This window comes from Taeniopygia guttata, chromosome 21 (genome assembly GCF_048771995.1).
Source record: "Taeniopygia guttata chromosome 21, bTaeGut7.mat, whole genome shotgun sequence".
Lineage (NCBI taxonomy): Eukaryota > Metazoa > Chordata > Aves > Passeriformes > Estrildidae > Taeniopygia > Taeniopygia guttata.
The window spans coordinates 3,515,134-3,540,787 of NC_133046.1; the positions used below are offsets into that span (position 1 = coordinate 3,515,134).

General features: G+C 54.6%; 1 protein-coding gene across 5 annotated transcripts; it reads right to left on the bottom strand.

Annotated features, from left to right (window-relative positions):
- Positions 1-2,320: 2,320 nt before the first annotated feature.
- On the bottom strand, positions 2,321-25,568 carry CHD5 (chromodomain helicase DNA binding protein 5). Of its 5 annotated transcripts, XR_012051704.1 has the most exons (43): positions 25,386-25,567; positions 24,236-24,366; positions 21,509-21,688; positions 20,945-21,063; positions 20,246-20,484; positions 19,792-19,916; positions 18,602-18,725; positions 17,050-17,216; positions 16,749-16,970; positions 16,067-16,276; positions 15,769-15,980; positions 14,640-14,771; positions 14,024-14,132; positions 13,536-13,727; positions 13,250-13,450; positions 12,775-12,912; positions 12,253-12,374; positions 11,916-12,089; positions 11,097-11,238; positions 10,760-10,891; positions 10,162-10,279; positions 9,592-9,716; positions 9,006-9,237; positions 8,803-8,928; positions 8,498-8,670; positions 8,175-8,349; positions 7,712-7,804; positions 7,237-7,325; positions 6,963-7,096; positions 6,613-6,757; positions 6,269-6,428; positions 6,064-6,143; positions 5,818-5,944; positions 5,392-5,499; positions 4,947-5,084; positions 4,598-4,706; positions 4,284-4,416; positions 3,897-4,092; positions 3,559-3,719; positions 3,351-3,465; positions 3,190-3,240; positions 2,782-2,963; positions 2,321-2,653 (listed from the first exon to the last, which is right to left on the bottom strand). XR_012051704.1 is itself a non-coding variant. In XM_030289547.4 (42 exons), exons 1-41 carry the CDS (start codon positions 25,447-25,449, stop codon positions 3,233-3,235), a joined length of 5,877 nt encoding a protein of 1,958 aa, XP_030145407.4. In that variant the 5' UTR covers positions 25,450-25,568; the 3' UTR covers positions 2,321-2,963; positions 3,190-3,232. The 5 variants fall into 5 exon arrangements, 4 of the variants coding, with proteins under 4 accessions (XP_030145407.4, XP_030145406.4, XP_030145405.4 ...); XM_030289547.4 differs by having other exon boundaries at positions 2,321-2,963; positions 24,236-24,363; positions 25,386-25,568; XM_030289546.4 differs by having other exon boundaries at positions 2,321-2,960.
- Between the last annotated feature and the right edge of the window lie 86 nt (positions 25,569-25,654).

Here is a 25,654-nt window from a genome sequence, read left to right on the forward strand (position 1 = left end):
ACCCACGTACACATCTGTGTGTGTGTCTACAAACACACACAGAGTCACATAGTTCTACCCCACTTCTATCCCTGACATCAGTCTCTGAGAGATCAATACCTATTTACATACATAGATACCTCTATGTAGATGTGCACACACACCTCTGAAAAATACATGTCTATGTGCACACATAGACATGTGTGTTTGTGCATATACAGACATACATGGTTCTGTTGATCCATATATGTAATATATACATGTGCACATATCTATGTAAATATATTGCTATAGCAGCATCCATGTTTGTATGGATATATGCACACATGAAAATTACTGATATGTACTTAAATGTGTGTATGTGCAGATAGATGTGTATATACAGATATATGTGTAGATGTCTCTATATCCATACCCAGCTTTTTAACTATATACTCATGTCTATACATCTATAAACATATACCAAATATACACATGGACACAGATATTTGTAATTTAGATACAGCTATAGCTACATATATATAGCTGTATGTCTAGCTATAGCTATATATATGGATACATGTATGATAGATAGAGAGATGATACATAAAGCTATAGAGAGAACAATATAGCTATATACATCTCTTTTTAGCTGTCTGTGTACTCTGCAGAACAAACATTTTGCCTATATCTATATATAAGTATCCATATCCACATACATTTATATGCAGTTTCCTCTATCTGTGCACACATAAATATAAAAACTGTAAATGTATGTGCAAACCCTCAGCTTTGTGCAGTGTGTGTGAGCTCTATGCACTTTGTGTGTGTGAACTGTGCACTCTGGGCATGTGTATGAGCTTTGCACTGTGTGTGTGAGCTCTCTGAACTCTGCTCAGTGTGAGAGCTCTGCACTGTGTGAGTTCTGCTCTCTGTGTGTGAGCTGTCTGGTGTGTGTGTGAGATCTGTGCACTGAGCTCTGCACTGTGTGAGTTCTGCTCTCTGTGTGTGAGCTGTCTGGAGTGTGTGTGAGATCTGTGCACTGAGCTCTGCACAGTGAGAGCTCTGTGCATGCTGTGTGTGAGATCTGTGCACAATGTGTGTGTGTTTATCTGCTGTCTGGCCATGGCTGCACCCCACTATAAATGTGCATGTGTGCAAACACAGGGCAGGGGGGTCTCTTCTGACCCACTCATGACATCAAAGCTCCCCTCTGTCTATGGTTCAGAGTCAGTGTGCACACATCCCACATCCATACCCCTCCACCTTTAGGTACATGGATTTACCTGCAGCTAAACCTCTACAGCTTTACCTATACATGTACCTCTGTCTACAGAACTACATCAGTGTTTGTGTGCAGACAGAAACATACATAGATATATATGTGTGAAATAACAAATACATATGTGTCTCTATGTACATATATACACATATACTATCTCTGTCTAGGACAGCTATATACCTTTACCTGCATCTACATTTATGTATAAATATATGAAAATTACATGTCTGTCTGTGTACACATACACAAAGATCAATACACCTATAGAGCCATACAGAGATGTGTAGATAACCTACACATGCATGTGTATGCATGAGCATATATTCAAATAAAAAACATACATGTATGTGTATTCTTACATGCATGTGTATATACATACATGTATGTATATATATGTTTATCTACATATATGTATTTACCTCTGTAAATATAGATCTATACGTCCATACCATGTATAGATCTATCCTATTTACATATATCTGTTATCTACCCGTACCTGTGTCTACACACACACACACACTCACAAGTATATATGTACACACACATCTATTAAAACCACAAATACATTATATAGACCTGTATAATATACAGGTGTGGATACACAGGTACACACCCGCATAGCAGTACCTAAATAAATCAGTATTTATAGCTGTGTATGCTCACCTAAAGATATATATGCACACATATAGATCTAAAACAGTTCTATGTCTAGCTACACGTATGGACAGAGATCTACACATGCTGTATATGAAGAGGTACACGTGTGGGGGTGATGTAGACATATGGACAGAGATCTACACATGCTGTATATGAAGAGGTACACGTGTGGGGGTGATGTAGACATGTGCACCATGCAGAGGTTATAGTATCTGTGTAGATTCACAAGATATTGTCATGTCTGTCTGTGGCCATGTGTGCATGTCCCTGTGGCTCCATGTGCACATGTGTGTGTGTAGATGTCTGTGTCTGTGGACCACATGTGTGTGTGTGGACATGTGCAGAACAACAGGGGTACCAAAACCATGGCCAGTCCCCCCCGAGGCCGCCCCCCCATCCCTTCCCCTGCCAGACTCCACCGCATCCTTCCCAAAGGATTTATTAAAACACAGAACAGAAACCGGGACACACAGAGCACGAAGCGGATGCAGGGGCGTTGCTTACGGCTGCCGGTGTCACCACGCTCGAGGCGTCCCCATCCCAGTTCCAGCTGTCCCCTCTGTCCCACCCACATCCCCCAAGCCCGGCACACGTGGAGCCCCAGCCACACCACAGCAGTGCCGGGGATTCCAGCAGGGCAGCAACGGGCGTGGGCTCGCTCAAACACCACCAGGACGAAGAGACGGCCCTTAGGGGGAAGCTGGGGAGCACAGCCGGCTGGGACATGGCACCACTGGCCTCCACTCACCCCTACACCTGCCAACACAACCAGACAAACACCGCAACTCCAGCCCTCCCTCCCTCCCTCCCCTCAGCCCACCTTGCCCAGACAAACTCTTCAAGTCTTCAATAAGAAAGTGCAAAAAATGTACACGGACACAAACCCCCAGCGCCGCCGCTCCCACGGGGGCTGCAGCAGGCAAAGCACACTTGAAGCGGGAGCGGGACAGCGCGGCAGAGCCGGCAGCAGCTTGTCTTCCACGCAGGCAACGCTGGCACAATTTCCCTGCCGACCTCTGGCAACAGCAGCTCGTGGCCAGGGACAGGGGCCTGTCCCCCAGGGCTGCTGTGAGAAGAGAGGAGGGCTGTCCAGAAGCCAAATCTGGGCCCTCCCCACATGCCAAGCCCACTTGGGAGGATCTGCTCCCACCTCCACTGCGGCTGCTCGAGGCAGAGGCCAGAGTCAGATACTGGCACTGGGGGGGCAGCCCAAAATGGAGCTTCTATTTAGCTCCCCACCCCTTCATGTTCCCCAGCAAACAGAGCACAGAGAGCAGGAAGCACAGCCTTACCTCAGCTAGGAGTGGGAGCTGCAGGGGGAAATCATGGGAACTGCTAAATATCTGTGGTGACAGAGGAAACACCTTGCTCACGACTGTCCTTTGGCAGCACTCCTGGACCACCCAAATCCACCCTCTGAATTGCTCTGCCCAAGAGCAAAACCCCAACCTACCAGTCACGTAGGGTCCCAGAGGCATCTGGCTGTAGTTGACAATCCCACCTGGCCCCGGACCACGGAAACTCGGCCCAAAATTGTTGTTGAAGATCGGAGCAGAGCCAAAGGAGCCCTGGGGAGGCAAGGAGGGAGAAAAGACATGGGCCTGTAGCCCTGACCTGACCATGACCCTGACAGTGAGGGCTCTGTGCCTGTCCCCACAGACCTGGGCAGCTGGATCCCCTCCACGGGTGGCCAGGCGGCTGAGGATGCTCCGCTCTGACATCTGCAGCCGGGCAGCCACGGGCGGGATGCGTGACAGCATGGAGGGCAAGCGTGTCACATCAGCCTTCATGTCACTCAGCAGCTCCTCAAGCTGGTTCAGCACTGCGAGTAAAGCAGGAGGTATTGGGATGCCTGCCAGACCCAGCAAGCTGAGAGGAGCAGGCAGCTCCTGGCTGAGAGAACACAGGATGGGGGCACCTCCCCGCTTGGCTCCCCAGGTGAGGGTGGGGAACCCTCCCTAGCCTCAGAGCAGGCTCACCCAGCCCTGCAGGCACGCACCCTTGTGCAGGACAGCGTTGGCAGGCTTGTTCCCAGCCAGGGACTCTTTGGAGAGGTGCTGGTGGCTCTCAGCAAGGCACTCCACTTCTGCCAGCCGTGCGTTCAGTGCCATGGCCGGGTGACTGGGGTCTTGGGTCATGTTGAGGTACGCCGCCCTCCTCAGCTGCTCCTCGATCACCAGGGCCTGCTCCAGCAACTGGGAGGTGCAGGAGAGGAAGGATTAAGGACCAGACCCTGCCCCACTATAAACCAGTAAACCTCGGAGCTCCTCACAAAGTCCACTCCCCACTTCGTTCACAGAAGTTGCTGGCAAACCCCCCTGGCTTCAGGGTGCTGCTCTGGTCCTCCCACCGCCAAGGACTCACCAGCCCTGGACCTGCCACTCGCCTTAAAACGCCGAGCAAGGAACTTGTTCTTCATCTCGAGGTAGTTCCCCTTGTGTATCTCTGACTTGAAGGGCTCGTTCAGGATCACGTAGCGTGGGTCATTCTGGATGTCCTGCCAGCGGGCATAGCCATGACTGGGAAGGGAGAAGTGTCAAGGGCAGAACCAGCCAGCCAACAGCCTGCCCACCACCCCACAGCGACAGCGAGGCCCTAAACCCTCTCCCTGCTCATCACTGCAGCACCAGCCCAGCTCCAACACCCCCAGAGAAGCCTCTCTCGCCTCGCTGCCTCCCGCTCTGCCAGGTCAAAGGGTACGTGACAATTCCTGCCAACAGCCAGTAGTCATGTCGGCGGTGCCAGATGTCGTAGATCTTGCCTGAGGACATGGCAGCCCTCTCCTCATTCTGCCACAGCGTGTGCAGCTCTGTGGAAGCAGAAGCAGAAGGGAGACAGCCTGGTCAGGCAGCTGGACTGCAGGTCAATGCACAGCACACAGGCAGGGCGAGTGATGGAACCTCCCAGGAGCACCCAGACCCAGGTCTGCTGCTGCCAGCAAAGCACCAGCCCATCCATGGCCCATCACAAGGGTCACATTCCTTGAACAGGTTCAGAGCCTCTGCAGCAGCTTTGCAGAACAGGCCAACACCTCGTCTCTCACTCTTACCTGTGAAGCCACCATCAGCAATGTTGAACATGAATCTGAAGTTCATGTTTCTGTCATCCTTCTTTCCATCCTCCTCTTCCTCTTTGTCACCATTTTGCTGGGCATCGCTTGGTTCCTTCTCCTCCTCCTTGCCATCCTCTGCTTGGCAAACAGAAGGAATTGGCCTAAATTGTGCTCCACCACTAGAGCCACTGGTGTCACCCCTGCCCCATCAACAGCCAGTCACTGCTGCAAAAGCCACCAACCCCTCCCAGCAGGTCCCATTAACACAGGCAGTGCCCACCCCACAGGCTCTTGTTCCCACTCGTGGCTCCTCAGCACCAATGGTGCTGGTGCTGATGGCATCTTTGCCACCACCCTGTGGGCACACTCTGTCACTGTGCCAGGCACTGGCCTCACTCTGGGAATTCTTCCACTCTTCTCTCTCCAAAGCCTCATGCCTCACCTGGTTTGACTTCTTTATCCTCCCCCTTCCCCTGGCTGCTGCTCAACTCCGCCTTCTCCAAAGGCTTTTCTTGCTCTTGAATCCCCTCGTCTGCAGGAGGGAACAGGCCTACAAGAAATGCTTGACATGGAAAATGCTCTGCAGGGAACAACCTACTTATCCAGACAGGCTTTCCCTTTTAGGGTAAAGTGACTATATTCTTTGTATGTTCAAGATGCTCAAAGAACTTCAAAGAGAACATTCTTCTGCACTTCATCAAATAAACGTATTTAGTTTTTCCCTCTTTCTTGAGACATCTGAAGGAACAAATGTCCCCCAAAATGACCATTTCATGCAATTTACAACTTGTTTTTTTCAGGAATTTCTGCAGGACTTTGTGACATTCAGTTTTTCCATAGTGACACACAGAAGATACAGAGCCCTCACCTTTCACCAGGGGCTCAGAAGAAGGCTCAGCCTTCTCACAATCCTCTTGCTTCTCTTTCCTTGGCCTCTCCTTGCTCTCACAGCTTTCCGGGTGCTCTTCACTCTCCACCTCGGCACTTGCAGGTACCTAAATGCCAAGCATCCATTCCAGATCAGCCTGGCCCTCCCTTCCCTAGGGAGTTCCCCAAGCTCACAGGCAGAGCAGGGGAAACTTCCTGGAGGAGATGCTGAACAAAGCCACCTCACCTGGCTGTCAGACACCTTTCTGGGCTTCTGTTCCACCAGGTCCTTTTCCTCATGGAACCCCAGTTGTGCTTCTGTTTTGTCTGTAGGAAGAGCAAAGCCAGGAAGCTGTTGAGCAGGGCCCAATGGGTAAAACACCTGCAAAACCTCCTGGTGTCTTGGCCCACTTCCCTCCCAAGCCAGACCCCAGCCACAACCCCCTGGATACCTGCGAGGGCCCCTGGTCCTGTGTGTGTGTGTGCTGGACTGGCCGGGACAGGCGTGTTGGGATCTGAAGACACAACCTCGCTGGATCTCTTGCTCTCTGGGCCCTCAAGAAGCAGGTCTGGGGTGCTGTACTTCCCATTGACATGCTCAAACTCCTGAACCTGGGACAGACACACGTGGTCAGGTCAAACAGAGCAGGGACATTCCCAGCTGGTGCCACGGAGTTGGCACGTCCAGGCTGCTCACCCACAGAGTGACCAAGGCGCAGGACTGCTGCACCCACCCCATTGGGAAAAGTGTCCAGAACATTCTTGAAAAGGCCCATTCATAATTTTACTCACTCACCTTCTTCCTTACTAGTGACATGACCCCGATGCGAGTCAGCACGTGCTGGCGAGACAGCCCTTCCCGGGGAACGCCGTCCGCAAAGGTTTCGGCGCCGTCGGCCCCGGGCTCACACAAATGTCTCATGAAGAGAGACACGTAGGCCCTGCAGGGAAGCCAGACTTCAGTCCTGGCCTGTGGCCTCCATGCTCAACCCAGCACACACATGATCCCGTCACCCACGGGTGAGGAAAGTCTCACACCCAAGAAGGGAACAAGAGACGCCATCTCAATGAAACTGCCCCCCAAAAAGAGCCCACAGTGAAGGGGTGCAGGCTCCCAGCCCTGCCTGCCTGCCAGGACTTCTGTACCTGAACTCCTTCTCGCTCTTCCCTCGCAGATCCCGGACCAGCCAGTGGGAGTTGAAGGCATCCTGGGGTGGCATTCCCCAGCGCATGATGGCATTCAGGAATGCCTTGCGCTGACGGGCGTTGAAGCCCAGAACCTGCAGGAAGCGAAGGCATCGCTGGGATCACAGAGTGGCCTCAGCAGCATCCTGGAGCCTCACAGCTGTGACAGGCATTGCTGGAGCAGGACTGATGTCCCGGGAGCAACAGCATTGGCTATGCTCTGGCTGAGGCTCACCTCGATGTTCCCCCCAACTCTTGCCAGCAAAGGAGGGAGAGGTTTGTCTCTGTCAGTCTTCAGCTGTCTCCGTGATTGTCTTCTGCCACCTAGAGCCAAGCAGCCTCAGTGATGGATGGGCCAGGCACCGAGGAAAGACACCTCATGTGCCCCAGGCTTCCTGCCCTCCCTCCTGACGGGAGCAGAACCCACCACAGCATCTGCCCAGGCTGCAGGGTCCCTTCCAGCCACCCTTCCCCAGGCCAGGACACTCCTCTGCCCTTCCCAGGCAAGGGGGGACCATGCCTGGTCCTCGTGGTGGACCAGACCACAGCACTGCAGAGGCCAAGGAAGAAGCTGGCTGCTTTCCCTGCCCTGGAAAGCTCCTCACCTGAGAGAAAGCAGGGACAGAAGCCCTGGGCACACCAGTCCCTCCAACCCAGACACTCCCGATGCTTCCAAATCCCAGGAAGTATCAACAAACACATCAACTCACTCTGGCCTTCTGGCCTGTCTTCAAAGTCTTCATCCTCATCCTCAGAGCCAATGGAATACTCTGACTGGTTGTCAGAGAGCTCATCCTGCCACTCTGCAGAACACAAGGGAGGCCAGGTCAGAAGACCCTGCCTGGGAGGGATGTGCTAGACAGGTCAGAGCAGCAGGAGAGGGGGACACAGCAACAGGAAATCATGTCCTCAGGTTTTACAGAATAAGCATTCTGTTATGCAGCAAAAACAGAATTTGAAATATTTTGCCCACAGACACGTATTTGTAGATTCTTCCAGCAAAAGTAGAGTTTACAGACCAACAAATAAAAAAAACAATTAAATTTTTACACTGGAAAGTTTAGGAATCTGGGAAGTACAGATCCAGGCAATCTACCAACTGCAGAGAGACACCAAGTGACAGCTCTGTCTGTCCCGTGAGCCCGGTCAGGAGCCCAGCACCTGTGGCCATACCTTGGTCCTCCTGAGAGGTGTCATTGTAGTTGACCTGCTTGCGGATTCTCTTCCCTTTCCCCAGGTTCCTGGCCAGATCCTCCTGCTGCTGCTCATAATGGTGCCGCAGCAGCTTCTCCCAGTAGTCAGGGTCCACATTCTCCTCTTGCTTGATGATCTCCCGTTCCACCTCCTCCTGCAGAGCCAGAGACAAGGGGCTGAGCACAGAGAGCAGGGAGGGTCCTGCCCCATGCCAAGCACTCTCAGGGACAGGGGAAGGAGCAGAGGGAATGCAGAGGGATGTACAAAGGGGTGATTGTAAGACATGATACTGATCACATTACCACACCGTCCTCTTCTCTCACAACATACTGAGCCACTTTAAAGGAGCTGAGATACTCATTCATGTTCTGCAGCTCCGTGTCGTCAGTCGCATCCTGGTTCCGGTCCAAAAGCTTAGAGATGGCAGCGTCGTCGTAGTGGATCACGCTGCTGTCGTCCACATCCTTATTGTCACCTGGAGAGCACAGCCAGGGGAACAGCAGTGTGAATCAGGGTGCTGGGCAGTCCGCTCCAGAGCCAGGCAGGCTCAGGTGAGGGGACAGGGAGGGGGATGAGTCCCCCCTGCCTGCAAAGAGAGGCTACACACCTGGTGGGGTGCTACCATGCTTTTTTTTCATGCCAGGGGTTGCTGCACCCCCTTTTGTTGACAGCGTGTCTGAGAAGGGGGTAACAGCATCTGGCATTGCAATCCGCTGTCCCTGAGACACCATGCCTGGGGCACAGGGAGAGAAGAGTGAGCCCCAGCTGCTCAGAGAGGGCCCTGCCCCACACAGAGCATTCCCACCTCACCCTCCACATCATCCTTGAAGAGTTCTTCTGTCCCGAACTTGAGGATGTCATCCAGCTCTTGTTTGGTCATGGAGCCCGACTTGGAGCCGAGCCCTGGGCGGACCACCAGGTGGGTGAGCATCATCTTCCTTTTGGCCACCTGGGTGATGCGCTCCTCCACAGAGGCCCTGGTCACGAAGCGGTAAATCATCACCTTCTTGTTCTGCCCGATGCGGTGAGCCCTGCTGAACGCCTGCGGGCAGAGGACGGAGCTGGCGAGGGCGGCACCGTGCCAGCTGGGCACGAGGGCCACGCTTCTCACCCTCCAAGCTGCACGAGAGGCACCCACTTGAGGACAAGAATGAGGGAGAAGTGAGACTGTCACAAGGGGGAGGCAGTTTTATATGTCAGGTGTTTCCTAAACTGCAGAGAGGCCGGGATGAGGCCAGAGGGTGAGGGAAGGGGACTGCTGAGCAGAAACACCCACAAACACAGGAGAAAGTGTCAGCAGCTCACAAGAGAAGATACTGAATCCCACTGAGGGTGTGCAAAGAGCATAGCCAGAGAGGTACTTACTATACAGGAAGGAAAAGAGAAAGTCAGAAACCTGGATGTCATTGTGGGGATTCCAGTCAGAATCATAGATAATGACAGTGTCGGCCGTAGCAAGGTTTATGCCCAGACCACCGGCACGGGTGGAGAGGAGGAAGCAGAACTGCTGAGCCCCAGGAGCTGAGAAAGACAAACCCAGAGGTGGGAAGAGGTGAGAAAGAAAGAAGCACAGCTCACAGAGAGGAGCAGCACCATTTCAGAGGGACAGAATGGCTCCTGCAGCCCACAAGCAAGAGGCAGGGGTGTCAAGGAGTGAAAACACATAGCTCCCTGGGAGCCAGGTGCTGCAGAACCCAGCTGCAGAGCACAGGGGACGCTCTGTCATCTGCTGAGCTCTTGGAGGGAAGGGCAGGAGCCCCTCCAGCTGAACAGCTGCTGGCACAGTCAGGGTTCCTTGTGGGAACCAACTCAAAGGTTTTAACAGCGTGGTACGAGCAGCCCCACGGTGCCATAGGAAGCCAGACCAGCGAGTTTGGCACAAGCTCTGGGCACTGGCAGATGACTGCTGCTGGCCACACACTGTCATGCCCCCACGGCCCCCTCAGCAAGGCAGGAAGGTGAGTACCATTGAACCTGTCGATGGCCTCCTGGCGCAGGCCGCCGGTGATGCCCCCGTCAATGCGCTCGTACTTGTAGCCTTCGTACTCCAGGAAATCCTCCAGCAAATCCAGCATCTTTGTCATCTACAGAGCAAGGCAACCCTGGCTTGAGAGGGTCTGCATGGCCAAACACCCCTGCCTCCCCTGGGGAGCTGTCCTGCCCCAGCATGGTCCTTGCCCACAGCCCAGAGGCCTCGGTGGTGGAGGCACAGCACGGTCAGAAAAGCAAGCACAGCCAACAGGCAGCAACATTCGCATCTCATCTTCTACAGGCAGCTCTGCCAGCAGGAAGGAATTGTGTCTGACTGTCCCTCCCTAAAGAGAAGCCTCGTGACTGTTGCCTTTTTCCAGTCCTGAGTTAACAGAGCTCTTAAACACGACAGGCAGTCCCTCAGGAGCGAGCTGGGACACAGCCCTTGCACCATTACTGCCATGGCTGCCTGGTGGAGAAGCTGTCACCAGCTATTCCACCTATTTCTGTCTGTTCCCAGCACAAATTTCCCATACATAATTTTAAAAAATTCCTTTAAAAATGGATTGATTATTATCCCTCCCTGCTCTCACCTGCGAGAAGATCAGAACTCTGTGACCCCCATCCCGTAACTTCTTCAGCATCTTTTGGAGCAGCATCAGTTTCCCAGAAGATTTGACCAAAGAATTCCCATCATAAGATCCATTGGGCAGCACAGGGGCCTCCTGTGAAGGCAGCATGGTCAGTGCCCACAAGGACAACCCACATTAACCTCATGGAGAACTTCACTTGCATTTCCAAAACAAAAAACTAAGTCCTTGTATGAAACCACTCGCATGGAAACCCACAGTGTTAACCAAAGCAGGATCACGGAAGCAGCTGCCACTCAACACTGAGACATGTCCAAGGGTGCAAAGGCAGGGGACGTACCACAGCTGCCACAGGGAACAGGTAGGGGTGATTGCAGCACTTCTTTAGGTCCATCATGATGTTGAGCAGTGAGACCTGGTTCCCACCACCTTTCGAATTCAGGGCTTCGAAGTTCCTTGTCAGTATGAATTTGTAGTACTTCCTGCAGGAGGGAGGATGGGACAGACACCGTGTCAGCTGGGGCAGGTGTGGGACTGGCACAAACAGGAGGGCACTGAATTAAACCCCCCTAGTGTCACTGGAGATGCAAAAGGAACATTCAGAGGGTTTTAAAAGCAATTTAGCACCTAGTGCTGGGTGTCTCCAGCTGCTCTGAGGGGATCACAGCCCTGGCAGTGGGATGGACTGAGGGGCACAGCACCTCCACCACCACCCTCTGCTTGATGCCAGCCAAGCCCTCCTGCCCACCAGGTGGGGAAGAAGTGACAGGCCCTTCCTGCAGGTGCCCTGGGCTGCAGGAGACGCCACTGAAGCTGAACAGGTCAGCCTAGCAGAACCAGAGCTGGGGCAGAGCTGGCTCCAGGCTGACCCAGGCACACCAGCAGCACAGGCTATGTCCTAGTGCCAGGAATGGGAGAAGGGGATTCAGCCTCAGTGTTTCCTCCATGCCCCCAGAGCCAGCAGAGCCACACTGCCAACCTCCCACGCCCCAAGGACTGCACAGGGCCCAGCCCAACCACATGGCACAAACCTCTTGGTGAGACACGCTTCCTGCAGCAGGCCCCAGGCCAGCAGGGTGCCTCTGACCCCTCAATCCCCACTGACACCTCACCATGCTGGGGGAAGCCAGACCCCCCGGGGAAGGCCGGAATCACTCACTTCTGCATCTGGCTCAGCTCCACGCGCACGATCAGCTCCGTCTTGGCCGGCATGTTCTTGAACACATCGGCCTTGAGCCGCCGCAGCATGTGGGGACCCAGCAGGTCATGGAGCTTTTTGATCTGGTCCTCCTTGGAGATGTCTGCAAACTCCTCCAGGAACCCCTCCAGGTTGCTGTGGAAGCAGCCAGACCCCCATGGCACTAAGCAACAGGGGCAGGTGAAAGCAAAGGGATCTGCTGCTTTATGACTTAAAAACCAGGGCAGAGCTCTCAAGGCACAAGAGGAGATAATGCTCGTGAGGAACCACCCTGGTGGCCTGGGTAAGCACAACTTACTTAAACCTTTCTGGAGTCAGGAAATTGAGCAGGTGGAAGAGCTCTTCCAAGTTGTTCTGGAGCGGAGTCCCTGTGAGAAGCAGCTTGTAATCGATCTTGTAGCTATTCAGCACTCTGAAGAACTGGAAAAAAAATAAGTTTGGGTGCAAGGAAGCAATGTGTCACTGTGGGACTCTGCAGGGTGCACACGGAGACTGAGCAGTGACCCCCATGCTGGGCACGCAGAGCAGGGTGCCAGCTTGTCCTGCTCCCAGCCATTCCCACTGAGCACAGGCAGTAATCTGTGCATCCTTGGGTCACACCACTTGTCTCCTCCTGCACCAGGGAGTGAACATCCCAGGAGCTGCAGACTGCACTGAGCCTCAGGTAAAGGGGAAAGGAAGGAGAGGGATCAATTCCCTTCCACGATAGCCTGTCCAACGACTGTCAGGCAGCCAGGCTGCTGCTGAAGTGCTTTTAATGCCAGGGGATGTTAAAAGAGAGGGAAAAAAAAAAAATCACTCACAAATGCCTGCCACCTACTTTGGACTGGTTGTTCTTCAGCCTGTGTGCTTCATCCACCACCAGACAGGCCCACTCTATGGAGCCCAGCACTGCCTGGTCAATGGTGATCAGCTCATAGGACGTGAGCAGGACATGGAACTTGATCTGGGCTTCCTTCTGGAGGAACAGAGGGAGAGAAAAGCTGGGATAAGAGAGCAGCCAACAGGACAGCCTCCACCTTTGCTGCTGCTGCATGGGATCCAAGATGAGGAGGGCTGCACTGTCTGGCACATTGCTGAGTCCTGCCAGCAGAACATCCCAATATCAGAACCAAGCAGGGGGCAACAGATAGAGAAAAGCTCTGGCAGAAATCAGTAAAGCTCATCACAAATTTTCTGCGTTTGTAAACAATGCTTCCCCTCTGTGGGAAGCTGATCAAGGATCTAACCAGCCTCCCTCTCCAGGTCAAATTCTCCTCTCCCCTTCCTACTGACAGCACAGACTCAGCTCCCACCTTCATGCGGAAGACCTTCTTCCCGCTGCGGATGGCGTTGTCTTCAAAAGAAAACTCATTTTCCCGGATCACCGACCGGCTCTCCTTGTCCCCCGTGTAGGTCACAACGTAGAAGTCAGGTGCCCACATCTCAAACTCACGCTCCCAGTTGATGATGGTGGACAGGGGGGCACTGACTAGGTACGGCCCTTTGGAGTGGCCCTGCTCAGGAAGACAGAGCCCAGGCTGTTCTCCCCGTACCCAGCAGCTCTCAGCCACCTCGGGGACTGCCAGGTGCCCCACTCACCTCCTTGTACAGGGAATACAAGAACACAATAGTCTGCACCGTCTTCCCCAGCCCCATCTCATCAGCCAGGATTGTATCTGTCCCTTGTGCCCAGGAGAATCTCAGCCAGTTCAGCCCTTCCAGCTGGTAAGGGTGCAGCGTGCCTCCCGTGGCATCGATGTACCACGGCTGCTTGTCAAACTTCACCGTAGGCTGAAAGGAGAGTCATGGTACAGAGCAGTGAAAATCACCTACCTCTCCTTGCCCTACACCTAAGCACACCCCTCACTGGGTTTGTAACATCCAGCAGCTCCAAAGGAGACACAGACACAGTCCCTGGCACTGCCCAGCCCCCAGGCTCCTCACAGCAACACCACTCCAGAATTTTCAATGGAAACAGGGTCCCCAAAGGAACCAGAGGAGGACAGCATGACAAGACAAGGGCACAGACAGCCCACCCTCCCTCCAGGTTCCCACGCCACCACACTGTCCCCACCACTCTCACTCACATCCACAAGAGGTGTTTCTGGAGGCTTTTCCAGCTTCTCCTCTTTCAGCTTTTTCCCCTTCTTGTTCAGCTTCTTCAGAGGGCGCGTGTCCTCCCCCAGCATCAGCTCCCTGTGACAGCCAGCACACATCAGGGATGGCAGGGGGTCACTCTTCTCCCAGCTCCGAGCTGAGGGACAGAGACACCTCCCACATTCCACTGTCCCTCTCCCCACAGAAGCTCCTCTGGTCCAGTTAGCAGGGGCACGAACAGGGCATTGATTTTCCCCTCACAACAGTCCACACAAGTCTCCAGAATGAAGAACAGCAAACTCAGAGTACTGTGGTTTTCCCCCAAAACAGGCAGCATGGCCATGGAGACCATGGATGTCATGGCAGTGCAGACACAGGGGAAGGGCAGCACAGGCTGCAAACGAGCAGGTGGGATTGCCCAGCAGCCCCAGAATGGCACATCAGGAGGGCCAGCCTTCATCAATGTTGGGCCATTGCTCTTTGAAGAGAAATCACTGCAAGCAGTGCTACCGTGCTCAAAAGGGGGGCACCTCTGTGTCCCCTTGTCCCAAACTCCTGCAGGGGCTGCCCTGGCTCTGCCCAGCTCCCCCAGCTGTGGGCTCATACCTGTGGTTCCAGTAGAGGAGTTTGAGGTTCTCATAGTAGGGGATGTCTATGTCATCAATCTCCCAGGTGCACTGGTCATAGGGCAGGTCCTTCCACTTGATCAGGTAATGGATGTCTCCCTTTTTATCAAAGCTGCAACACAGGGAAAACTGATCAGGGAATGTCACCAGCCCCTGGGAGCAGCTCACTGTGATCTGCTTCCACAGAGCTGGATACTTCATCCTCTGCCTTCACCACCACACCAGGACATCCAGACTGAGGTAGGAAAACATGAAGTACTGACATTTCCAGCAGAAATGCCTATTCATCTTTAAGGGTGTCAAACCATTAAACTTTACAGGCTGCTTTTCCATTCCACTAACAACCTCATTTCTCTTTTTCACCAGGCCTGGATGGATACCAGTGCTTCCCCTCTCACTTGCAGCATTCACCACTCTAGGAAGTTCTGCTTGCACTAAAAACAGAATAAACACACTTCCAAGTCTGACTCTGTGCCCACAGGGAAACCCACTGCCTTTTTAGTGGACAAGGTAAAGCTCAGACAAAAATCAGACAGACAGCTTTAGTTCCTTCCTGCTACACAGCCTCCCAGCAGAGCTGCTGCTACTCCTTGATATTTCAAGCTGCCACTTGAAATGTAGAAATTCAACAAAGATATATCTCCAGCCACTCGGTGCAGAAAGCCCATCTGCACAGCACATCTCATTCACAGGGAATTTCTTCTACAGAAAAGAAACATCAATGTCAAGGTTCTGTAAGGAAGTTGGCCACATGCTCCAACTCTTCCCCTCAGCACCATCCCCATCAGCATCAGAATGGTTGGGCTGTAACAGGACCCAAACAGCACGACTGGGAAGACCGGAACAACACCATGCATCCACCTTTGGGAAAATTTGCTATAATGCTATTTTTAATGTGCAACAAAGCAGAAATCAAAATAAGGCAGCATGGATCCCCTTCCATCCTCAGCTTCAGCCCAGAAGCAAACCTCAGCACAGGCCAGAAGCTGAAATCCCACCAGCCCAAGGTGGTGGAATTGCAAGAGAGACTTCAGCACAGGCCAGAAGCTGAAATCCCAAGGTTTTGGCCTTGCAGAAGGATGGCACAATTTCCCTCACAGGCTCCTCACCTGTGGTTCAGGATGCGGTGGATCATCATCCACTCGGGTTTGATGCCATAGCGGTAGAACCGCTCCTCCATCTTGGCATACTGGGGGTCCTTGTTCTTCCGCTTCTCCCTCTGGTTGTCCTCGTCCCCAGAGCCGTAGTCAAAGGCCGGTGGCTCGTCCATGTCATTCTTCCGTTGGTAGTTGCGGTACATGACGGTGTGGTAGAGCTCCAGCTGCAGCACGAGGGAGCCACGCTCAGCCCTCGGGCGCTGGGGCAGAGGCCCGGCAGGGGCTCTACACCAACGCCCCGTGGGCTCACCTGCAGCTCCTTGACCCAGGAGCAGTGCCAGTAGGAGAGGCCTGCCCACTTGACGAAGAACTCGCGCTCCGGGATCCCCTCCAGCACCTTGGGCGGGGGCAGAACCGGCTGCGGGTCCGCGGCGGGCAGCACGGGCGGCAGCGGGGCGGCCGGCGGCTCCCTCCAGGCCCAGTGCAGGATGCGCTGCACTTTGCCCTTCAGGGGAGGGCACTGGGGACACAGAGGCAAACGGGCAGGAGTTTAAGGTGAGATCCTGCCAGGAGCCACAGGGAACTAGAGCAGGGAACTGAGGGGCAGAGGGGGCTAAGCAGACAGCAGCCAGAACAGAGTGCCTGAGAAGTGTCCGTGACACTTCTGCATCCCCCACGGGGACAGGTCTTGCCACCAGGCAGAAAAGGCCCCTCTCCATAGGCCACATATGGAAAAAGGCTCGACATCCCATCAGAAACCAGGCCAGGATGCCAACCAGCAATTCTCACAGGGAGACCACAGAGGCAGCAGAGCCTTCCAGAGCCAACCCTGCGCCCTCAGGCACATGCACCTGGCAGCAACACTCCTCAGGGAGGGGTTTGGGGCAGAGGGCAGGGCTGCGAGGGACAGCAGCAGCCAGAGAGCCACTGGCAGGCCAGGCAGGTGTGGGAGCAGGGACAGAGTAAGGAATGGGAATGCTTGTAACACTCACTGTACAGCGTGGGCAGAGCCATTCACCGTTTGGGATCTCCGGCAGCGGCGGGTTCAGGCAGTGAAGGTGGTAGGAGGACGGGCAGGTGTCGCAGCACAGCAGCTCCCCTCCGTCCTTACACACCCGGCAGAACTCCATGTGGTCATCCTCCTCCTCCTCCTCGCCACCATCCTCTTCCTCCTCCTCCTCCTCCTTCGGCTCCCACTGGATGCCCTCCTTCTCCTGGGGAAGCACACCAGTGTAACACCCAGGGTTTCCACCAGCAGGCCACCCACTCCCGAGGGGCCCCGACCCCACTCACGCAGTGGGGGCAGCTCCACTTGCCCTCGGGGGCCTTCTCCAGCTCGGGGTCCAGGCACACCAGGTGGTAGGCGCGGGGGCAGGTGTCGCACAGGATGATCTCCCCGCCCTGCTGGCACACCTCGCAGTAGTCCTGGTGGTCGGTCTCGTACCCGTCCCCCTCTTCAACTGCAAGCAAGGGACAGGTGACAGTCAGAGGGGTGGCAGAGCAGCCAGCTCTCCCGGAGGGAATGGGACACTTGCTCCTCTACCATACAGTTAAGGAAATAAGGACAGCATTTCACCTCAGACCCCTCCTGTTAATTCCCACTACCTCTCTGTCCCTCAGCACCACAGTTCACCTTTGCACACAGCATCATCTCACCTCTGTCTCTCTTTCTCTCTCCACACTGTATCATCCTTTGGTTCCTTCAGGCTCTCAATGGAGAATGCCAGAACCTGGAGAGGTTGCAAGGGAGGCCGGTCAGAGAAACCTCCCCAGGCACCAGCACCAGCTGCAAACGCACCATGCAAGGGTGACACGGCCAAGGACAGGACTCCTCTCCTGGGACTACTCTGCTCTTCCTCAGGGCTCCCTGGCACAGAGGCAGGAGCACTCTCAACACATCATGGAAGGGAAAAGGAGCGGAGGAACGAGGCATTGCAAGTGCCAGAATGGCTCATCTCAATTCCCAGCTCTGCCACAAACTCCTGACATGGAACTCAAACCTTCCACTCCTCCAGCACGCAGCAGGAGCTGCCTACCTCCAGCACCAGGGTCCTCACAAGGCCACAAGCAATGCCCTTCACACACAAGACATGGGGCTAGCCAGCCAGCCCAGCCTCGCTGACCAATGTGGAGGCTGGCCAGTGTCACACCCTAACAGATCACCAGCCCAGAAGCTGCCCTTCCATTTCTTGGAAGCAAAAATCCATCAGAAAAGCTAAGAAGCCAAAGGATGTGCCTGGATCTGAAATATCTCATCTCAAACAATGCTCAGCCAAACAAGGACACAAGACAGAAAGGCAACGTGCTCAGCACAGGGGGCTGCCCTCCAGAGCAGCACAAGGACAGAGGTGCTATGGCACAATATCCACCTGGGAAGGGACGAAGGGACACACACACAAATGTGGCCACACAGCCACTGGCAGATCCTGACAGATCCTTTCCAAGGTTCACATGCCTCCCTACCCCTGCAACGCTACCACAGCCCTGCCAGCTGCCTCTGCCTGACTGCACACCTCACACAGACACAACATCCCTCGTCTCCACACCTTCTCACCCTGCTCTGCTGGGAGCTTGCCACAAGCCACATCTCTCCAGGGGCTGCTCCTCAGAAAATCACTTCCCTGGAAACCCCACAAACTTCCTTGCAGGCACGAGCCCCCAGCAGCAGGGCCTGGACACCAAGAGAGCACCTCACAGTCCACTCACACAGACAGGCACAGACACAAGCACATCCTCTGCCTCCGAGCCAGGGGCAGACACAGCCCGGCGCTGCACGGGCCAGGGAAGCACCAGCTGAACAGGGAAATCCAAACAGAACAGGAACAGAGTACAAAGGATGGCCTACTCCTCTTTTTCTTTTTCCTCTTCTTCCCTCTCTTCCCCAGGCCAGCTGAGCACTCGGAGCGCATGGAGGAGCTGTTGATGCTGGCGCTGTCAAAGTCAGATTCTTCCCGTTCCTCCTCTTCGCTCTGCAGAGGGAAAAAGCAAAGCACACCCAGTCCAAGTGCTGGCACTGTGTTCCCCTGGAGAGGAGCAACCCTATACTCCCATCCTGTGCATCCAAAGGCCCCTTTTTCCAGTCCTTGGCAGAACTTTGTTCCCTCTCTCTCTTTTGACACCCATTTCAGCCGTGCCATCCCTCCTGTGTCCATGCATGCAGGCATTCCCACTTGGCATTCCCACAGCGTGAAAGGAGTCAAAACAAGCCCAGCATTCCATGGAGTTAAAACACAATAATACATCTGAACCCTTACTTGGGAGAGTCAAAAATGCAAATCCTGACACACCTAACCAGGCACTCAGGCTCCAGCTGCAGGAGCTCTTTGTGACTGTCTGGAAGGTGAATGTGTGGCTCTAGAGCACGGGAGGAATGTTTTGTGATACATAATTGAAAAATCTGCAGCAATGAGTGGCTCCTGCCCTTCAGCCTTCAACACACAGATGTGCTTGCAAACAGGTTGTGTTCTGGAAATTAGAGCTGGAACTGCAACACAGTGAACTGAGGGGGCTTGAATAATACTATCAACACCTAGAAGAGCCCCACCCCCTGTCACTTGTTATCTCAGGAAATTATTCTTTTAAATGCTGCTAACTCCTTGAAACACTCCTGATACTGGTGCACTGAGAAGAGCCCAGTGTGCTGTGGCATCCCAGGCAATGCCACGGGACTCCAGCTGCCGTGGGCAGACCCTGCTAATGCAATTAAAGCATCCCAGAATTCTCTGTGATGCACGGTTCAGCTGCAATTCAAGCCCCGAAGAACTCCTTTGCGAATTAAATCTGAAATGATGGCATTATCACCCGCACTGCTGGAAGTAAACAGGCTCATGTGATTTTAGCAAAAGCTGTGGCCAGACACGAGTCTCACAAACCTGAGCCTGGACACGGGTGGAAGTGGATGTGCTGATCAGGGCCTGGTGCCCCACGGAGGGGCAAAATTGAGGCTGTGACACCCTGACATGGGGTGGGCGCCCCATCCCCAACAAGAGCTTGTCCCAGTACTTCCCTCCCAGACCCAAAGCCCTGAGAACTTACAGAGGAGCCCTTTTTCCTTTTGCTGGGGATTCCTCCAAACCGAAATTTCAAGCCTGCCATCTTTTTCCCTTTCCCCTTTTTCTTCCCGTCTTTGGAGCCCTTGACTTTCTTCCGTACACCTGGACCTGAAGAAATGGAAAACTTGTCTGGTACTCTGCAAACAACTGTCACCCAAATCACCCCCCAGCACACTATAACAGCAACTTCCCAAGGCAGAACACGGCACAAAGGGAGATCCCTCTACTTTCTTACTACTTAATTAATTGCCACAAAGTGCCAAACATCCAGCAGACCCAGAGGCTCAATCTACCATGGATCTCAAGGATCTCAAGGACAACGGGAGCTGCAGACAGCACTCTGGCACCCTCTGTTCCTCCCAGGTTTGCTGAAGCTTGTGCTCTGCAGCCTTGCACCAGCTCTGCTGGCAGAGCAGCCCCCCACAAGTGGCACCCACCCTTGCCCTCCTTGGTCTTGGCCTTCCTGACGACAGCGGGCAGGGCAGAGTGCTGGGGGCTGGCGGGGAGCGCCGGGGCGATGGTGACAGTCTCCACAGCCGCAGCCACGGCTGCCGCCGCCGCCGCCGCCGAGCTGCCCTTGAAGGGGTTGTTGGCGCTGAACTCTCGCCACTTGGCACCGAGCACCGTCATCATCTTGGACATGGGGATCTTGGGGTTCTTCTTGGCAATCAGAGGCCTGCGGGGCAGGGGAGAGGGAGAACCACGTTTAGCAGCACTGTGTTGTGTGTCTGCTCCCAGCAGCGGTGCCTCCCAGCACGAGTTTCAGGGGGAGGCAGCAGAAATCAGAGCTTCCTTAAGTAAATATATGTAAGGGGGGCACCTAAATCTCCTCAGAGAGTTCCCTTCCCTCAAATACCTGCTGTGCTCTGAAAGGCTCATGGTACAAGCAGAAATTCATTAACACTGTTTTTCTCATGAAACTCTTCAAATAAGCATACACAAAATATGGGGCTTTGGAGAGCAGGAGAGACAAGTGCTTCCGTTGTTTTCCAGTCAATCCTCCAAATAAATGGAGTTCTGAGGACTGAGTTGGGAGGAAGAAGCAACAAGGAGCTGGCGATGCAGAACTGACTTCACAATTCATCTGCTGACTGAGCAATGCCCAAATCTCAACCACCAGGTCCACATTTCCCTACCTGAGGAACTGGCTGAAAGCCTTGTAATTCGTCAGAGTATGGTAATCCTCTTCTGAGAAAACATAATCTACATCATCGAGACCCCATTCCTCCATGAGCTGGGCCGAGCTCTTGGGCTCCTGGAGATTTAGAGAGTCATCATTAACACAAACAGCCACGGCTCTGCAGATGAGCAGCACAAGGCTGGCTCTGTCATGTGCTCCGTATCTCCCTGGTCAGTGATATGCAGGGATTTGTTTCTGGGATTTATGAAACAGCACACGCAAGCACTTAACAAATTAATGCTTCATGCAGTCCCAAGAAACAAGTTAACATGGCACCATGCAAATGCTCCCCCCATGTAACACTATACAAGGTCTCGGCAAGTTTCACAGCTCCAAGAAACTCAACTTCTCCCGGCACTCAAGATAAGTACCAAGGAAAGAGAATTTCTCCTGTGCCAGTCATTCACCTGCAGCCTCATCCTTGCCAAACCCAAGGGTTTCTCTTTAAACCCTCAACTCCCCTTGTCCAAGCCTGGCCTCAGGCACTAGGACCAGCTCAGAGTAAAGAAGTCTTCTGTACCTTTAAACTTCCATCCTCATTGTCATCCTCCTCTTCATCCTTCTTCTTTCGTTTTGGCTTTTTCTCCTTCTTGTCTTTCAGTTTTTTCTTCTTCTTTTTGTTGGGAGAATAGTCACTCCCTTCACTCTCTGATTTCTCCTCAATCTCCTCTTCGTTTTCTGACATTTCATCATTGCTCCCCTAAAACAGAAAGGGACAGTGAAGAACAAGCCTGTCCCCACTTCACTCTCCTCCCACATGAAACCAGCCATCTCCAGCGGATGGATTAATTCTGCTTCCCCAGAGTCAGAAAGGAGCAGGTTCTGATGGCTGCACTGTCCTGGAAAACCAGAGCAGGGACTGCCCAGGGGATATTTTTGTTTATTTCTGGAGAGATCATGACCCACTACACAACACTGAGGGTAGCACAACTAATCACCATCCCAAGGAATGTGGCTGCCTGCTGGGCAGAGCACTCTGGTAACTTCCTGGGCTGCCAACCCACACGGTCAGGGCATGCCCAGCCTCCTACCAACCAGCACACCCAAATCCTTCTCAGCAGGGCTGCTCTCAATTTCTCTTTGCCCAGCCTGGATGGATATCAGGGGTTGCTGTGATCCAGGTGCAGCACCTGCACGTGGTTTTGTTGAACTGCATGAGGTTCCCACAGGCTCCTCCTCGCTTGTCCAAGTCCCTCTAGATGCCACCCAGTCCCTCGAGGCACTGAGAAGCACCAGGGCTCAAGCTCCAGCCAGCACAGTGCCCAGCCCCACCAGCCCTTCCCAGGCTGATCCCGGTTCCCTCTGCCCATCCTGCCTGGAGCCACCAGCCCACCAGGAGCTGCTCCCCGGGGTTCCCTCCCTGCTGGCCGGTCCTTCCAGCTCGGAGCAGCCCGCGCCGCTGCTTCAGCGGAGTTGGGAACAGCTGGAATTGGGCACAGGATAATTGGTTTCCATGGGAACTGCTGCAGTACAGGTTGAATCTCCCTCTCCGCTGCCTTCCCTGCCAAGGCCCTTCATCTGCCTGTGCTGAGGTTCCAGGCACAGCCCGGCTGTTCCACGTGGATTTTTTTCCATGATTTGTGCGTGGCCTCCAGCTCCACTGCGGCTGCTGCCAGCGAATTCCCGTGGCAGCCCCGAGGAGCCCGGGGACCACAGCGAGCACAGGCACTGGCCTCACACCACAGGGTAAGGCTCATCTGCCTCCACAACTCGGGAGAAGTTGAGGAAAAGGAAGCCCCATTCAAAGCCTTCCATCTTTTACCCCCTGACCCCGAGGGCAGCCAGGGTGTTGCTTCATGCCAACCTACAGCTCCAGCACCAGCTTCTCCCCGGTTTTGACAGATGAGGGGACAGTCTCCCACAGGTGGAACTTGGTTAGAGCTGCCCACACAAGGCATTCATTTTAAAAAATGGGGCCTCTCAGCCTGTTATTTCCTCTTCGTCCCCAGCTTGGCAGCAGCCAAGCTCAGCACAGACAGCTGCAAGGATCAGGCAGGTCTGCAGCAACAGCAAAGGGGCAGAAGTGAAAATACCTTGGAGTTGTGTTTTATTTTTCCCCTCTCAGAAAACAGCACAGGATAAAAATTGTGCCTAGGATAGGGAGAAGTAGAGGGGGCAGAGAGCCTGTGTGGTATCTGCAGAAAGAGAACATCACCATGGCCACGACAGAAACAAGCTTCCTTGGGGCCACGACAGCAAGAGGCAGTGCGGGATGGAATCACCTGTCTTTAGACCAGCAGCTCATCACAGCACTGCCCATAGCACAAGCACTTCAGTGTGATACCTCATCCAGCAGATCTGTTTACAGCTCCCTTGGCAAGGGGGGCACGTGCCCAGCTGTGCTGGGTGAGCAGCTTCTCCCCAGCCCCAGCAAGGGAAATGGGGGGCTGAGGAACCATCACTGCTCACCCTTTCTTCCCAGCAGCCTGTCTACATTTAGGCAGGAAAAGGGCCAGCACACAAGATGTCTGCTCCTGGCCTCATGTCCAGCACTGCCTTGGGCACGGGATGGTGGGAAGCAGAGCCCATGTGGCACAGCAGCAGTGAGCAGGGCCACACAGCCTTCTCAGCCCAGCAGCACACCTCCGCTGCAGCCTCAGGCCTGACCCTTGGGGACACAAATCCTCACCGTTGTTTTCCTACAGAAGGCCCGAGAGCCCTTCCATGTGCCAAGTCCTCGAGGCCCCTGGACCATCTCCCTTGCACACAGGTAGAATGAGTGCAGCCAACATCAGCACCCACAGAAACCTCCAAGCCCTGCCCCAGCCATGGCCCAGCAGGGTGGTTTGCATCTCCCTCCTTGGAATATGAGCCCCAGGTGCCGTGGTGGTGCAGCTCATGGCAGCCAGATTTCCTGCTGTCCCCAGGTGCTGAGCAGGAGGACCTCAGCACATGGGGTCAGACAGTACCACTGCACACACCAGTGTACCCACGAGAGCCGAGATGCTCCTGTGGGGCAGGTGCCTGCCGCACTGCCAGGAGGCCCCTTCTCCCCCCTGCTGCTCCCCAGAGGCCACTGGCAGGGGACATTGCCACTCCTGAGCAGCCAAGCTGGGAAAGATACACCAGGGGCAAGAGGGTGACCTCCCCAGGCTGGGAGAGCACCTACTCAGTGAGGAAAACCCCAATAAGGACCCTTCTTTCAACCCACAGAGACCCAAGAGGTGCTTGCCAGCAGCACTCTGAGTTGCTGCCTCTGCACCACAGCTGAAGAGCCTCAGCCCAGCGTGAGAAAATGCAGTGTTACCTCCTTCTTCCTCCTCTTGATTTTGGCAGCCTTGCCATCTTTCAGCTTCTTGGATTTCTTCTTTTTCTGTACCACAACTTGGTCTTCTGCAAAAAACTCATCCAATGCTTCCAGCACCCCATCATCTTCTTCTGAGGACAAAAGGGACAGCTCACATGGACAGATGGCACAGGACACCATGCTAGCCATGACAGAGGAGCACACCTGAGCAGCAGCTTCAGGCCACAAGACACAAAGCTCTGTGGCCTCTCCTGCAGACCCTCACACTGGCAGCTGCTCCACTGGTGCCCCTCAAGGGTCTTGCTCAGCAGCACCAGCCTCAGCTCTTCCCATGCCCAGATCCTCCTGCCACTCACACCCAGCACGGAGGTGTGGGCAGCCCACACTGCGCTCTCAGAGATGGCCATGGGGACATCCCGTGTGCTGCTGCTCCTGCAGACACTGGGGGAGCACTTGATGTCACCTTTCCGACCCCCAGGCAGGGCTCACAAGAACACAGGCAGTGGAGGAGGAAGGGTGCATGAGGAAAATGGATGCCACAGGTGCCAGGTTGCTCTGGGCTACTCACACCAGCTCAGGCCCTGGGCAGAGGTACTGATGCTACTGCACACCTCCCCTTCCCATCATTATCTCCCCAAACCCAGTGCATCCCAGCCAGTTTCCACACGGCTTCAGGCCTATATTTTTATTTTTGATTTATGAGCTCACACAGCAACACCACTTTGGGGCGGTCAGGACATATTGGCCTCTCGACCTCTGAGAGGCCCTGTACAGGCTGTCCACAGCAGCTCTGGATGCTCCATCCCTGGAAGCGTTGAAAACCAGGTTGGAAGGGCTTGGAGCAACCTGCTCTAGTGGAAGGTGTGCCTGCCCATGGCAGGGGGCGGAATTGGGTCTTTAACATCGCTCCAACCCAAACCATCCTGCGATTCCATGATTCACTGATTCATGCTGTGCTGGTTTAGGGCTGGCAGGGTGGGCACCGCTGCAGCAAGCCCATCCCGGGAAACCAGCCGGCCTCCAGGAGGGGGAACCGGCTACCGAGGAGGAGCGGGCACGGACCGCGGGGATCGCCCTGGGCACGGCCGGACCGCGGGGAGCGACGCCCCTGCCCCGCCCGTGCCCCCCGCCCGCCGTCACCACCGCCTACCCGACACGTCCTCCTCGTTGTCCGCGTCGTCCAGCAGGTCCCGGGCGGCCGGCGGGCCCCGCATGCCGGGCGGGGCAGCGCCCGCCCCGGGCCGAGCACCGGGGCCGAGCCGGGTGCGGCCGTTCCGCGCCAAGATGGCGAGAGTTGGCCACGCCCCCCGCCCCTGGCCACGCCCCGCTGGCCGGGCCACGCCCCTGGCCACGCCCCCCGCCTGCCGCTCCCCGAAAACCCCAAATCCCCCCCAAAACCGCCCCCCGCAGCCGCCACCC